This window comes from Dendrobates tinctorius, unplaced genomic scaffold (assembly GCF_039654945.1).
Source record: "Dendrobates tinctorius isolate UK_male_01 unplaced genomic scaffold, ASM3965494v1 ptg000211l, whole genome shotgun sequence".
In the NCBI taxonomy this organism is placed as follows: domain Eukaryota; kingdom Metazoa; phylum Chordata; class Amphibia; order Anura; family Dendrobatidae; genus Dendrobates; species Dendrobates tinctorius.
Genome location: NW_027361878.1, coordinates 16,266,705 through 16,283,134, shown reverse-complemented (window position 1 = coordinate 16,283,134; position 16,430 = coordinate 16,266,705). Strand labels below are relative to the sequence as shown.

Here is a 16,430-nt window from a genome sequence, read left to right as displayed (position 1 = left end):
AGATCCTCGTTCTGGGCCTCATACACTTACATTGAGAAGTGACTTGCAGCAAATAGTGGAGCGATCAATCAGGTCACAAACTGCTGGAGACCGATCGGAGCGGCACCAGGAACCGATGAAGATGGTGGCTGGTTAGTATAAGACCAGGGACAGGCAACTTAGTTTAGTTGCACCACTCCAGCAATGCAATTATGAAAAAAAAAAGCTGGAACGGTGCTTTAAATGTAATTTTTTAGACCTGATGATTGGTCTGGTGTATTTAACCACAAAATCCAATGTCTGAGTGTCTGTTTAATCCTGACATTAAAGAGGACCCATCACCAGATCAAAAGGGGCCAGTGTTTGCTCTTAATTTATACCGCTTCCCTCAGGATTCTGTCTTTAGTTTTTTCCATAGGTTTTTTTTTTTTTCTTAAATCTGCCATAAAGGCCCCTTTACATTTAGCGATGCACCAGTGATCCCGACAACGATACGACCCGGTCAGGATCGCTGGTGCATCGCTAAATGGTCGCTAGTGAGCTGCCACACAGGCAGATCTCACAGTGATGTAGCGACGCAGCAGCGGTCGTTACTTATCTTTCAGACGCGACGATCCTGACGTCCTCCAGCCCGCATCCACGCGTCGCTCGTCGGCGCCAGCAGGAAGCGCCCGACGAGAAATGGAACTGGACGATCTCGCGCGATCAGCGATAATCAGCGGGGGAGCCGGTCGGAGGTAAGTATCACACATAGCGATATCGCTGCTGCGTCACAAAATCGGTGACTCTTTAGCGATATCACTATGTATAAACGCCCCTTAAGACTCCAAAGATATGGTCTTTACAAGGGGGCGAGGCTCACCGGAACCTCAGGGGTGTGTCTTTAGGTTGCTCTGTATTATACTGTGAGCCATTCCCCCTTGGCAAAGTTAATCTAAAGTAGGACTTAATCAAAAGGCTCATATTTCTGGGATCATATAGTGTATTAAAAAAATATGTATACATAGAATAATCGGGTGCAAGGGGAACAAGTTAGGAGCAAACATTCTCCGGTATAAATTGTACATGGTAGGTGGGGGAGTTGTCTATTCACCAAAAGTTAACAAACTCATATGAAAAGAGGAGGACTCTCAGACATGCAGGTTGTTTTCCTGAACAGGTCCAGTGGCTTAGTGGAAACGCTAAGCTTTCTGCAGCGCCTCAAATGATTGCAAGCACTACAGACGCCATCCTCTAAACTAGAGTCTGACGACTGGATGCTGAAGTTAGGTGCAAAAAAGAAAAATAAAGGTATAATGGTCTATTGCTTTGGTACACTACCAGAGGCATGGTTATTGGGAGTACACAGGTAGCAATCCCACCAGGGTAACACAAAAGAAGACACACCGTCACCTTGGAAAAAGGTCAATAACAGTGCACTTGCCACTTGTTTAGGCAACAGTGTCTGTACTGATCAATTTGCTTTAAAGAGATTGTCCTCTACTTTTACATTGATGACCTATCCTTACCGAAACCCAGCACCTCCGCTGATCAGATGTGTGTCAGTGGTGGCCACCGGAAATACTTATTTGCGGAGCTTTCCATCTACCTGTAGTGGCTGCTGCAGGGTACTACACATCTAACATAGTAACATAGTAACATAGTTATTAAGGTTGAAGGGAGACTTTAAGTCCATCTAGTTCAACCCATATCCTATCCTAACCTGCCCTAACATGTTGATCCAGAGGAAGGCAAAAAAAACCCATGTGGCAAACAGTAAGCTTCACATTGGGGAAAAAAATTCCTTCCCGACTCCACATACGGCAATCAGACTAACTCCCTGGATCAACGCAATATTAAGGAGACTAGTGTATATACCCTGTAATATTATACTTTTCAAGAAAGGCATCCAGTCCCTTCTTAAATTTTAGTAGTGAATCACTCATTACAACATCATATGGCAGAGAGTTCCATAGTCTCACTGCTCTTACAGTAAAGAATCCGCGTCTGAGTATGCTTAAACCTTCTTTCCTCCAGACGTAGAGGATGCCCCCTTGTCCCCGTCACAGGTCTAAGAGTAAAAAGATCATTAGAAAGGTCTTGGTATTGTCCCCACATATATTTATACATTGTAATAAGATCACCCCTAAGCCTTCGATTCTCCAAACTAAATAACCCCAAGTGTAATAACCTGTCTTGGTATTGCAGACCCCCTATTGCTTTAAATAGGAGGCAGATATGCAGTACAATGCCCCGGCCACTACAAGTAGACTAGCTCCACAAGTAAGTATTTCCGGCCTGTTGTAGGGAGATGGACCCGGCCAGTAACATCCCTAGTAATACATCTGGCAGTGCTTCTCTCGTTTCGAGGCAGGAACTATTGGGGCTGTCACCCTTGTTGCCAGGAGGGAGACTTTCTGACCAGGACAGAACTGGGCACCTGACTGCAGGGGGCGGGTCAGATATAAAAGTCTCTAAGCGCGGGAAAACAGGGTCTTTGGCGGGAAGGCAGTGTGCGCAGCAGGGGAAGGTTTGCTCACTCTCCGCAGCACAAATTCAGAAGGCCAGGCCGTTTTGCTTACTGCGATCCCAGACGCCGACAGACCACGAGCAACCTATGACTGTGGGCTTGCTCACCTCCCAGACCGAAGTGACGTCCCATACCACACCGCTGACTGTATACGGAGCGGGCTGCAGGCCTGACCAGGAGGACCACGCGGGGTCGGACAGTATACTCCCGACCTCCACCGATGAACTTTATCCATCCAAAGGGGCCCCGCAGGCTCCTTCTACATCGACATCAGAGACTCAGGACACATCGCGGCTGTCAGGAGATAGTGCCACACGTTCTTCCAGGACCAGGCAAGAGACTTCAAGTGCCGTCTGCGGCGCCACCGTGGGATCTTAGAGCCTCCATCCTCCGAAAACATCAGACTGTTAAGTTTATCTTTTTGTTGAATATTTACTCCTGTGTTGAATCCCAAACTCCCTCCTTCACCTTTTTATCTCCCTGTGAGGAGCAACACCTGTAATAAATACCCGTCAACCCTTGATCTGCCTCCTGCTTGTCACTGCATCCCGCGTTCCTGCTGTTTGCTCTCACTGTGGCCACCACTAACAAAGATACCAGCTGATCAGCGGAAGTGCTGGGTGTCGGAGCCCGGCCGATCAGACATTGATGACCTATCCGAAGGATACGTCATCAGTGTAGAAGTAGTGGACAACCTCTATGTTTACGAGCCAGGATTTCTGAATTTTATCATCTGAAATCCGAATTTGGAAATTTGTAAGAAGTATGATTATTTTCTGCATTAATCATAGAGTGATGGTCTGTACCATTATAAAGGTGCATTTGCAGTGCCTAATTATCATAAACTAATGTTTCTAGGAGCGCTCATTTTCCAAAACCTAAGCAGTGTAGACATGTAGCATTGCCAATCAACCAATGAACAAGCAAAATGTTTGTTCGTCAGATGAAACGATCTTTCGGTTTGCTTAAAAGATCATTGCTTTCGGCAGCACATCGTGTTGTGTAAACAGGGTTCATACGGTTGAGAAAAAGGGTAGCCTATGTGCGCTGAACAATCTCTTAAAGGTTATTAAGCGAGAGCCGAGCAGCAAACAGGTAGCCAATTGGCTATTGTTCCTTTCACCCTCAATTCACTGGTAAAATCTGTATTCAGTGAAGACAGATTTTAACCATTGTAGGGATTCAATTGCTAAGGTAGGCATTAGGTAGCGTTCACACAGGCAATGCTGTTTGGTCCAAAAAGGTGGAATTTTAGAATTTTATTACTTGCATAAAACTCCAAGTGATTCAAAACCAAAAGAGCCTCAAATATATCACAGCAAATAAATATTTAATTTAGCAGGCACATATATGTCAATATGGATTCACCCTAACAGATTACAGTCGTTTCTCCAAGAGAAACCTTTACACACAGCAGAGGTACGCTCTACCAGTATTGGCATCTTCAGCAGTTTCCAGCAACAAACAGAAGAATTCAAGTCCAGGCATAGTTCACACTTAACAGGCTGCAGCTTCCACATGCTACTCTGCAGCTCCAACAAACAGACTACTCAACTACCCAAGCTGCTCACATTTTGGCTGGTCACTCACCACCAGCATACTCCATTCTGCTCAACTTTCAGCAGACTGACAACCCTGGTTCTTAGTCAAAGGTTGCCAGATGAATCTAATCAAGACCTGAAGTGCTAGGATTTAACCCTAGGATACCTAACTTTACTACACCGTGAATTGAGAATGAATGATCAGTAAATGAATGTGAAAGAAGTAAATATCTCTGACAAGATATTATAAAGTTTCTTATTTTCACTTGTACTATTGGTGTTCTTTAAAAAAAAGATAAACTAACGGATACTCTTATGTTACATAATCCAGCTGCTACGGGGTTAGCTTTAACAGGATGTCATAGATGTAAAGTGATAAAAGACAGTATTAAAATGCACCTAGAGACAAAGCCTGACAAACACTCCTGTTTCCAACCAATAAAACAGAAAAAGTCTGTAAAAATTCTGAAAAACACAAATTATGAGAAACAACAGCGAACCTGGCTGGGCAGGAAACAAAGTCTAATCTCTGTTGAACTTGATTTCAGTTTACTTGCCATACTATAACCCTATAAAGCCTAGACCAGTATAAGGATACTTAGACTATTGGGTTCAGTGGTCTTCCAGGATCAAGATGAGTTAGATAATAGGAAGTCTGAGTGCTGAGAACATAATATAGCTGCTGAAATAATGTTTTGCCTCTCTTAGTACATGCCAGTTATTGCCCGTCCCCCTCCCGTCAACCCTTATTCTGACTTACCAAGAGCTCCTTGGCAGATGTCTGTTCTTGTTGCTCCATCCACGATAAACTGGGGGTTTGATATAATTTGCTGCGTATCAGGAAAACAATAAGAGGACAAAGAGTTAGCGGTCATTGATACAACCAATACTCAGTCATACATATATATCTCAGCAATTTGTAATTACATTATTCTGGACATATTTTTTTCCAGAATTTGCAATATTCATCATTATACGCCAAAATAAGAGGAGTGTGGAATTCATGATCAAGTGGCCCATTTACGAGTGGCTGCCTTGGCTCCATTATATTTATGGGTTATAAGCATAACCATAAAATAACAGCACTATTTCCTGCCCTTCTTCTTGACCGATAGCCTCAATGTGGTGTGACTTCAGGCAAAGGAGCGGTCAAGCAAGAGGAGGAAGTACCAGGTGGGAATAGAGTCGGAGTGACAGAAGCTTCAGATCTACCATGGTTCTTCAGCCTCATTTGCCTATCAATTCAAATGTTGATTTAGCCTTATAAAGTATGAAACATCTTCACTGAGGGAAACGCCTGAAGAAATGGACTGGTTACTTTTCTTAGGTGCTAGACATCTTTTGAAACCTAACCCAGTTAAAAGAAGCTCAAAAGACTGAACATCTGAACAGTAAGTTGTTTTAACATTGAAATGCAAATGTTCATTCTTTTGAGCACTTTTTCAGATGGGTTCTGGAATGGAACCACCAGAGAAAAGACTGTGTGCATGTGCAAATACCCTAATAATTACTTGTAGACCAACATAACCTCCAAACTTCTGAAATCCATAAACATCCACCAGTCTAAGGCCAATTTCACACATCCGACATTCACAGTTTAAGTATGGACAGCAATGCCTGGACCAGACAAGAGTCTTCATATATGTATCTATGAGGCTGTTGAGTTAGTTTCAGGAGAACCACAGCCATACCAAGCATCATAGTCAATACTTGGACCATGAGGGTTTGAGTTGCAAAGTTGACCTATCTAGTCACCCAGAAAACACTCATTTTTTTGAGTCTGCTGGTTTCCACAGTCATCATATAATAGTACCCTCATACAGTGCGTGACATGGCGCTCTACACATAGATATAGGCACAATGGAGAACCAGAGAGCTTCAAACCATTTCAACCAATTGCAGTAATGACTTGACTACGATTTACCGAATCGTGATGTGTTCCCTATTCACGTTTTGGAACCAAAGTCAAACGGATGGGAATATACTTAAAGGTTATTAAAGACTTTCCATACTAATACGATGGGGCTGCATCAAGCCCTTTTAGCAATTTTTTTTGTGAGTTTTGGCATCTTTACACCAGGTCTACCAACGTTTTACAAAGCAAATGTAACTTAGTCCAACGCTGCCCAACTATAATTTGAGATATATGATGAGAATTATCATAAAAATGTACTCTATGGAAGGAGTAGAGTTCTCTTTTTGGCACAAGGCAGTTGACAGATGGAGCAAATTTAGTAAGATGCGTGGGCTAGCGGTACATACATGTGAAAAATTGCCAGTCTTGATTAATCCCCGTCCCCTAACAGTTGCTCTCAGGTGAGGCACACTGGCAGGTCATTTATTGCTTACATATCTTTGGAGCGTTGAAATGATAAAATAGGTAGACACCACATCCAGGAATACTATATGACTATGATATGGTGGAAAAAAAAGTAATGTCAAAAAATGGTAGAATTAGTAAATGACAATGTTCAAAATGTAAGGACTGATCTTGCCCACCAAATCTTCTCTACCAGGTGCACCTGCTTTTAAGATCTAGCTGTCAGAAGTCAATTGGTGGAGAAAAGTTGAACTTGATGGACCTACGTAGGTCTGTTTTCAACCTATGTAACTATGCAAGTCAACCCTCTGCAATGTTTTTGGCTGGAGTTTGATTTTAGCTACCAGAACCAGAAATACTGCTCACCGTAATAATACCAAAACTAGTGTGCATGCATTTTCATGTCAAACCCATCATTAAAATAGGTTTCCACATCCCTCAACATTAATAATCTACTGGTTTGTACTGGATTACCACCTCATCAAGAGACCAGGTTACATGCTGCACATAAAAGTCTATTCGGGTGGGAGGGAGAGAAAAAAAAAAAAAAAAAAAAAAAAAGGAAGCTACAAAAGGCAAGAGGTGAAGAAACACTAGGAAGCAGCAACAGCTATGTGAAAGTGTTTTATCTCACACAAGTGCTGGATTCACAGTTACACTGCTTAGTGCTGCTATAAAATAATCTCTATGTCTCTTAGCCTGTGAAACAGCTGTGGGAGTGAGATCTCCTCTCTGTGTATAAGACATCATAGTTGCCCATCTGTGTGATACTTTGTGGTAGAATAAGGGTAGTGGGTGAGATGATGGAGTTGTGAATGTCACAACCCCAATAGTAGCCTGTGGTAAAAATCAGCCGCTGCTGTCCGCCATCAGGTAGAAGGATTCCATGTTCTGCACATTTGTGGATATAGACTAGGGGATAGGCGGTTAAAGATGACCCCCGGTGATCCAGTACTGGTACTCAGTCTTGTATTACAAACAACCGGCGCCTGACCGCTACAAGTCAGTGGCCAGGCAGTCGTGTGCCAAATTTTAGGCATTGACTGTAGCAGTCAGGTGCGGAATGTTTGTAATCCAAGACCACTACCAGAATGCCAGTATTGGATCGCTGGGGAGAGAAGAGCAGCACAGTCATATAAAATTGCCTATCCTCTAATATAAATCCACGTCATGCTTACTTCGAAATCCAAAGATGTCCAGCAGCGTTATAAGCTCAGAACGGACAGCAACCAGTGGGATCCAGCTACACTCATCTATCGGGACAAAGGAAATGGGATGCAGAAAAATGGCGACGGGTGCTCTGGACTGATGAGTAAAAATGTGAAATATTTGGCTGTAACAGGAGGCAGTTTGCACGGCGACGGGCTGGAGAGCGGTACAACAATGAGTGTCTGACGGTAACAGTAAAGCATGATGGAAGCTACGGACTAGTTTGGGGCTGCATTTCAGCAAACGGGGTTGGGGATTTGGTTCTGATTAATGGTGTCCTCAATGCTGAGAAATACAGGCAGATACTTATCCATCATGCAATACCATCAGTGAGAGATCCGATTGTCTTTCTACAGAATACATTTGGAGGCAACAACCCCAAACATACAGTCTGTTATTAAAGGGGGTATCCAGGACTCTATTAATGTCTTACTGTGGATCTAAGAACTAGCAGGCAGGTAGTTGCTAACAAAATGCCCGTTCTGCCCAGCACAGATGTCTGCCGGCCGAGAGCAGTCTCCGACATCACATTGACAGAGCAGCCACTTCTCTTCCTCTCTGTTCTGTTGATGGGCCATGACTGATCATGTCATGCTGACTAGCAGCTGGCTCTCCGCTGCCTAACTACGGAAAACCAACTGTCAATAAGCATGATGTTGACAGCGCAGCTCTGTTGACGTGGAGCAGCTGAATCTCCGGCAGAAGCGGTTGGTAATGGCTCTGAACCAGATAGAAAAAAAGAAATGAGCAACTACCTGCCTGTAAGTTTTTTGGCTCATAGTAAAAAAAAAAATAAAAATATTTAATCTGGGAAAACTATCTTCAAAGAAAAAAAAAATATCTTCAGTGTAAAAGGAGAATAAGGAGTCCTGGACTTGAGATGGCCTCCACAGAGCCCTGATCTCAACATCATCCAGTCCGTCTTGGATTATATGAACAGGCAGAAGAATTTGAGTAAACCGACATCCACAGAAGATCTGTGGTCAGTTCTCCAAGATGTTTGGTACAACCTTCCTGCCAAGCGCCATCAAAAACTGTGTGTAAGTAACAAGTGTGCCTAGAAGAGCAGACGTTGTTTTAAAAGATAAAGGGGTTCACAACAAAAAAAGGGGATTTGATTTAGATTTCTCTTTTGTTACTTCGCATTTTATTAATTGGTAAAAATAAACCATAAAAAACACGTCTACTTTTTTGAAGCATTCATACTTTGCAAATTTTTGGCTGAGACTTTTGCACAGTACTGTAGGTCACACAACAGCAAGAAATAATGTTATTCCTCAGGTACACACACAGACACACACACGACAGCTTATTTTGAAGTCACCTGAAACGACAGGCAAGCTGTACGCGTCTGCTCACATCTGTCTGGTGGCTTCTGTCAAGAATAAAAGCCACCACGCACCAATGGGTCGACCATACAACACCTCCCTAACGGATCTCCCTGAACTTCATGAGGCTTCTGTAATACGGCTGCATGCCGTGCTGCTCTTCCCGTCATGGTCTAAGGTATGCGATATTGGAATACAGGTTTAATTTACATATATAAGAGGGAAAAAATGAACTTCATCAGTGATAGAAAGGACCTTCATGGTGTAGAACTCCAAAACAGTCAATGGAAGCATACAGGAACCTGCAACTGGGTGGCTTTTCTCGCTATACGAGAAGACATGGGTAACTAACGAGGGTCACTAGTAACATAGTAGAATGTCATAGATCCGGTTTTTCTTCACATTGCCTGCTCAGTCTTGCTCGGATCCTCCACCTCAGCATTACTGTCAAAGATTAATGGTGTTGTTGAGTCACTTTGGCATGTTCTACCTGTCCTCAGGGTAGAATTCTGATGTTCTCCAATTAGCGTAGTTAACAGTAGTAGAAAAATCATTTGTAACGACCATCTGACTTATCTTGAACTGGCAAAGTTTTCAGATTAAAAAAATTGGGTTACAATTTACCACCCAACTCCATAGTTCTTATAATAATGAGAAGAATGTTCTTAAGAAGCCAACTCATGGGGTCATGCTGACTAACAAGCCCCCAGACTCACAACCATCTGGGATTGAATGATTTGGTGCCATTTTACCTCTAGTTTTCTTTCCATGATCATTGGGTTAACTTGGGTCCCCAGTGTCAGAACTTGAAGCATGTGGGCCCCAAAGCAAGATTCCCAACAGGGCCCCTAACTAACGTGTAATAGTATTGGTCCTTTCATATGAGCTAAAAAGGGACCATTTGGGCTCCTTAGACTCCAGGGGCCAGGTGCAACTGCAACCTTTGTACAAGACATAAAAAAGTCTGAATCCACTGAGACATTTGAAGGACACAAAGTAGCAAATACAGGACAAGAAGGCATAACATTTAGGAAGGGTGTAAAGGAACGGTCAATGTCTCTATGACATCCACTTAGGGGCGGACTTATCATTGGGTCCAAAGAGGCAAGGGGGTCACTAACACCTCCCAAACAGGCAGAATTGTGCATTATGAGGAGCTATTGGACTGTTAAGGGCCCATATACGGTTCTTGCACAGGAGCCCTTTTCTGTCTGGCTCCGCCCGTGGATCCACTATTACACTGGATGGAGCCTTCATACTTAGATTACATACCATGCGGTTCACAAAGCACACACTGCCTCCACCCCTCCAAATGTGAGTGCAGCAGCCATTGTTTAACCTGTTTTTCAACTGTCCTCAATCAATTGTGCTGTTTTGACAACGTAACACGCAAAAAAAAAAAAAAGTTAAAATTCCCCATTCATGGGCCGTATTAGTCATAATTCTCTTCCTGTGGGAATCACATGTTCTACAGTGTTACAGTCAACTGTGGAGAACAATAAGAAGTTGCTCCATCTCCAAATCTAATGGTAATGGCTGTTCTTCTCATCCTGAAAAAGAGGATTTGTCAACTTTTCTGATTTGGCCGTTTTAGTAATTAATTGCCCTCCATATCATTTTTTTTGTAACTCTTCCCTCTAAGTTTATATATAAAGTGACAGCGTGTCTTATCTGCCTTTGTGGACAGCGTTCGTTCATACACTGACGTGGTGTCAGACCCTAAGGACAGGCGTCAATGAGAATGACAACCGCGAGCTGTCAGAGTATCAAGAAAGGCAGCGACATAGTGTTGGAGGGATGATAGAAGGAGTAGCATCACTGAGCACCAAATTCTCTAGAGGCGCAAATTATTGCTCCCCCATCACAGCCACATATTCTCAGGGTGGTGCAGGGGGCAGCGAGCTGTGAGTGCGCGCCCATCAGACTAGATGGTAAAACTAAACACACAAAAATTGAGCTTGGTTTGATCAAATACAGTATTACTAAGAACTCTGTATGATTTAAATGCACTTTTGCTTTTTACTTATTTTATTATAGCAGGGTTTTTTTTCATTTTGTCTTTTGTAGGTTTTGTATGCTTTTTGGCCATGTGAACATGCATTTCCAAGCTCAATTTTTGTGTTTTGTCTTTGTATTTTTGCATTCTGTGCAAGCTGGGGTGTGGCCTCCCTCTCCTGAGCTGGAAATTGTATTTAGACGCTTCCCCTGACTGGTGTCCAGTGGTTGGGACCCGGTCCTTGTCTGCCCTTATTCACACAGATGTCAACTTTGACACATGATAAGGTTATTAATACTAGACAGTGCAGGACCTCCCCGACCACAGAGTCACCTTGTCGATGGTGGGACGACTTTTATGCTATGTTTGATCAAATACAATATTACTAAGAACTCTGTATGATTTAAATGCACTTTTGCTTTTTACTTATTTTATTATAGCAGGGGTTTTTTCATTTTGTCTTTTGCAGGTTTTAGATGGTAAAACTAGGGCGGTGCTGCAGATTCCTACACAGAATGTAGCAGTCAATGAATTGCATAGGCAATGACCGATGCCAAAGGACCGCTCCAAAAAAAAAAAAAAAAAAAAAGCTCCTGGGCATAAAAAAAAAAAAAAAAATTATATATATGATGTGGTACTACGCCAGATGACCTGGCCTCCACAGTCACCAGACCTGAACCCAATCGAGATGGTTTGGGGTGAGCTGGACCGCAGAGTGAAGGCAAACGGGCCAACAAGTGCTAAGCATCTCTGGGAACTCCTTCAAGACTGTTGGAAGACCATTTCCAGTGACTACCTCTTGAAGCTCATCAAGAGAATGCCAAGAGTGTGCAAAGCAGTAGTCAAAGGAAAAGGTGGCTACTTTGAAGAACCTAGAATATAAGACATATTTTCAGTTGTTTCACACTTTTTTGTTAATTATATAATTGCACATGTGTTAATTCATAGTTTTGATGCCTTCAGAGGGAATCTACAATTTTCATAGTCATGAAAATAAAGAAAACTCTTTGAATGAAAAGGTGTGTCCAAACTTTTGGTCTGTACTGTATATATACACGCCCACTAATATTACAATAAACCAGCTCACTTACCCCAACAAGGGTAATGGCTAGGACTAGAGTTAGGACCAAGATTAAACTTAGAACTAGGGATTAGGATAAGATCTAGGGTAATGAAATTGTTATATCAATTAAAAAAAAAAAGTGTAGAAAAAATTTTTTGTTTAAATTTTGCCTGGCCCTTGGCACCGACAGCTCACACTATGCCACAGCATAAGGTCAAAGAAAAGGTGCTACAAGATTGTTTTTTTTTTCAGGGTGTACAAGTATTTACTACACCATGTGTCAGGAGAGATGACAGGTCCTATACGGAGACTCCAGCACATGTCTCTGAGTCACTCGTCTACAAGAGACGGACCACGGTTGGCATGTATTACAATGGGTGGAGTGTGCGGCTCACATCTACGCTTCTGGATTTCTTGTCTCTCTGCCAGGGAAAAATATTTTTTTCCTCACTAGGAACCTTATTTATAATGAACAGAAAGTCGAGCCTTCATTGATGGCATCTCTGTAGAAAATGATCAAAATTTGCTTAAAAAAAAAAAAAAAAAAAAGACTTCTGATCAGATACAAAACTGTAACTAGTCTCTTAATAAAACAAATATTCACCTACAATAAAATAAAAATGTATTTCTGACATGTTACTTCAGTTGAGCTCTATGGACCCCAGGAAACATATCTCGGGTGGATTTTGTTTAAAGGGCAGTTATAGGTTTAAAACAACTTTATAGTCAACTCAGAAAATGTATTTAGGTAAGTTACTTGCTATATATTTTCATTTTCATAACTACTCGCACTTTGGCTGCTTTGTTCTTGCTCCGTTCCCTTCCTTAAGGTAGAGCCGTGATCTGTGACTACTGCTTAGCTCCAGTGCACACAGGGAGTCGGAGTCACGCCCTCTGTCTCCTCATTGGTTCAGGCAGCTGCTCTGTCTCCTCTGATTGGCTGACAGCCCAGCACAAGTTCATTAGAGAGTCAGTACATGGAGAGAAGATTTTAGATGAAATTGGCTCCATGACCGGGTGGACAGGATCTATCTACAATTAACATACACTAGTTTGGTCCATAAATCAGATGAGACTAGAGCACACTTTGATTTTTTTCCCCCTATGAGTAAAAATCTAACCCATGTGTAATATGAGAAAGGCTAATATAGGTCCATGTGTGGTTTGATGGAAGAAGCTGCGGCAAAAAATGAGGTTTTGCTGCATTTTTTTTTTTTTTTGCGTTTTTTCTATTAAATGGGTGAAAAACGCTGAAAGAAGTGACATGCTCTATGTCAAAAAAAAAAAAAAAAAAGCAGCCAAGCGCAAAATACCGATGAAAAAACCCCAAAAAGAACAGTGTGTGCATGAGATTTCTGAAATCTCACAGACATACCTGGAACTGTCAAATGCAGCTGAAAATTAGCATAAAAATAATGGATAAAAAAAAAAAGCAAAAAAAGCAGCAACCCCCCACCCACAGTGTGAACTTAGCCTAAAAAGTGCAGCAAAGAAAAAAAAAAGGGCACATAGGAGGAAAGCTGTTTTGATCATGACAAGTCTGTAACATTAGCCCTGTAGACTGTGAGCCCTCGCGGGTAGGGTCCCCTCTCCTTCTGTACTTGTGTGTCCCTTGTCTTACATATGTTTATTATACTTGTCTATATTTCCCCTTTTCACATGTAAAGCGCCATGGAATAAATGGCGCTATATAAATGCATAATAATAATAATTAGTCACACGGGTTCTTACCGTAGGTCTGAGCCATTTAACGCCGTAAGTCTTGGATGAGTTTGGACCGAGTTCCTTAAACCCCAGGGAGTACGCAGTAGGAGGAAAGGTCTCATCCTTAAAGAGAGTTCCACTCTGTAAACACTCCTGCTGAATCCTATCAAAATCCTGCCCTAAAAACTTCACCGCGTTCTCATGCTTCCCTATGCCCAGCTCTTGGTCCCGCTGTTTCTGCAGTTGGGCAGAGATCCCTGTAGCGTACACTGGCACAATCTCTTCCTCAGACATCTTGGTTTTCCAGCAGATCCGAGTTCACTTCTGACAAAAAAAAAAAAAAATAGATTAAAAGACCCTAATTTTTATATTTTATCTGCTAATCTGATTATTATGTTCACAGCTTAAAAAGTGTTTTCCAAAACCGGAAATAATAATAAAACTGTGCTCAACTCACCCTCTCTGGGTCCATCACGCAGTCTTGCTCCCTGTTAGGCTATGTGCACACGTAGTTGGAAGTGCTGCGGATTTTTCCGCGCAGATTTTGAAAAATCCGCAGGTCAAAATACCTGCGGTTTACCTGCGGATTAACCCTGCGGTTTCACACCGCTACAATGGTGAAGGTGTGAAACCGCAGTGGAATCCGCACAAAGAATTGACATGCTGCGGATTGTAACCCACGGAAAAATCCACAGCATGTGCACAGCGTTTTTGGCAATACCATTGGAAACAATGGTACTGTACAACGCAGCAGAATCCGCAATGTGTGCACGTAGCCTAACTGACTGCAGCGCTGATGCCACATTGACAGCACTGCAGCCAGTGACCTTAGCAGCTGTGAGCTGCTCATGCCGTCCACTTGGGCCGAGCCACTGACCGGCTGCAGTGCTGTCTATGGGATATGAGCGCTGCAGACAATAACAAACTTCAGGAGCAGCAGCGGAGACTCGTCGCTGGACCTGGGAAGGGTGAGTAAAGTTCGGCTCAAGGTGTGGTCTTGGGAAAATCACCCTAAACTGTGGGTGGATTTCCCACATTGAGTATTATGTTGTGAAAGGTTCTGCAACTGTGCAATTCACCTGAAACCTGTATAGGACCAATCTTCATTTGCAGAATTTTCTGCATCAAAATCTGCAGGATGTGAATTCACTCCAAAGTCACGTCTCCACATCGCAAAAAAATGGATCCTATTTTATGTGGAAATAGGTCGGCGTTTTACCTTTCTTACAAAATGAATGCGATTTCCTGAAAATTCATGCCCACTGGGCCTTAAAAGACACAGCGGAACTTAGCATCCCCCTCCCCCTATAGACTTCTATGGGGAACCTAAAATCACAAGTGTGTTGTGTGTAATTGCTGCATTTCGGTAATAACAAAAAATAAATTCTGTGCCCAACAAAAGCATAAAATGTAAAAAAAAAAACAAAGAAAAAACAGAAACCCAACAAATAGTGCAGAAACCTGCACAAAAAGAAAAAAAACAAAACGTATTTTCGCTGGTTGGGAACAAGTTCAACAGCCCAGCACTGAATATCGGCCACCAGAACAGGTTTTCTGCCTTACAGGCTGAGAGCTGGTTACAAAAACGCCCTCATATTAAATTCTACTACTGCTCTGAGCCAATATTTTTTGCATGTGTTTCATTTGACATAAACCAGTCCATGGGAAGAAGTTTTCGCATTTTCTGGGTGAGGCAGCGGCTGCCAAGTCCTGCTTGTATCCTCCTTTGTCAGGGGCACACGGCTGATACTTTTTGTTTACAAATAGAGCCCAATTATTGTAAATATTCCATGTACTCAGAGTGCAGCGTTATCACCCCACATTGAGCACCGTTCACACCAGCACGCTTCACCGACTCTGATGGGCTGTTCTTTTCCATTACAATATTGGACACCGTAGTATTTTTGTTTTTTTCAGTCCTTTATGGAGAAAGTGAGCCACATACACTATTGTGCAGTATTTGGGTATTATAGTAATGGAGGCTATTTACATAGGGCTGCAGCTATTACAATACAGAAGCAATAAAGAGTTCATCATAATATTCGCTCTGCACTAAAAGTGATGGCCACATACACCTTATCTCTAGGGTACATTTCGCTCCTAGTTGCAGAAATATCCATTTATGTAACTTAATGGAACAGAACATTGGAGAAGGAGGATATGTTTTCTATCAAGACTGAGTTTCTTGTTACAAAAACACATCCTCCTCCAGTGTTCTGTCTACTCCCTCCCAAATCTAAAAATATCCCAACAAAGGGAGGGTCAGCCCTGAGACCCTTTTGGGGTCACTTTTTGCCACCTACCTTTGCTGAGGACCCTGGCAGCTGCTAGTGAGGGTGGTCTCTTGGTGTGTGACAGACTGCAGCTTTTGCAGTCTCACCCTTCCTGGTAAATCTTTTGGCTGTGTTGCTCTTGCTGCAGTCTCCTCCCTGCTCTGCCAGTCTCTCAGACACTCCCTGGGGCTGTCTCTCAGATGACACTCCCTGAGCCTGGCTCTCCCAGCAGCTGTCTCTCCTGCTGTCAGCTGCTTTTGATGTTTCTATCTCATGCATCTGGCTGATTTACAGTCAGCCCTGCTCTACTGTCTGTGCTGCAATCAGCTCTTCTACTTTGCCTGATGTCATCCCTGACAATGATTCTTGTCCTACTAAGGCCTCTTTCACACATCACTTTTTTTGCCGTCAGTCACAATCCGTTGTCTTGACGGATCGACGGATCTGCCGCAGATTGTGAAAAACTGATGCGACGGATCCGTTTTTTCGCTGGATCCGACTGCACTAC

The 16,430-nt window shown here is 42.7% G+C and overlaps 1 protein-coding gene across 1 annotated transcript in view; it reads right to left on the bottom strand.

Moving 5' to 3' along the window:
• Positions 1 to 16,119, bottom strand: part of CAPN1 (calpain 1) — a 59,253-nt gene extending 43,134 nt beyond the window's left edge. Inside the window, exons 1-3 of the mRNA XM_073554513.1 lie at positions 15,953 to 16,119; positions 13,677 to 13,973; positions 4,790 to 4,859 (exon numbers count right to left, since the gene is read on the bottom strand). Of these exons, the coding sequence (XP_073410614.1) occupies positions 4,790 to 4,859; positions 13,677 to 13,943 (337 nt within the window). The 5' untranslated portion in view covers positions 13,944 to 13,973; positions 15,953 to 16,119. The remainder of the gene's footprint in view (positions 1 to 4,789; positions 4,860 to 13,676; positions 13,974 to 15,952) is intronic.
• Positions 16,120 to 16,430: the final 311 nt, after the last annotated feature.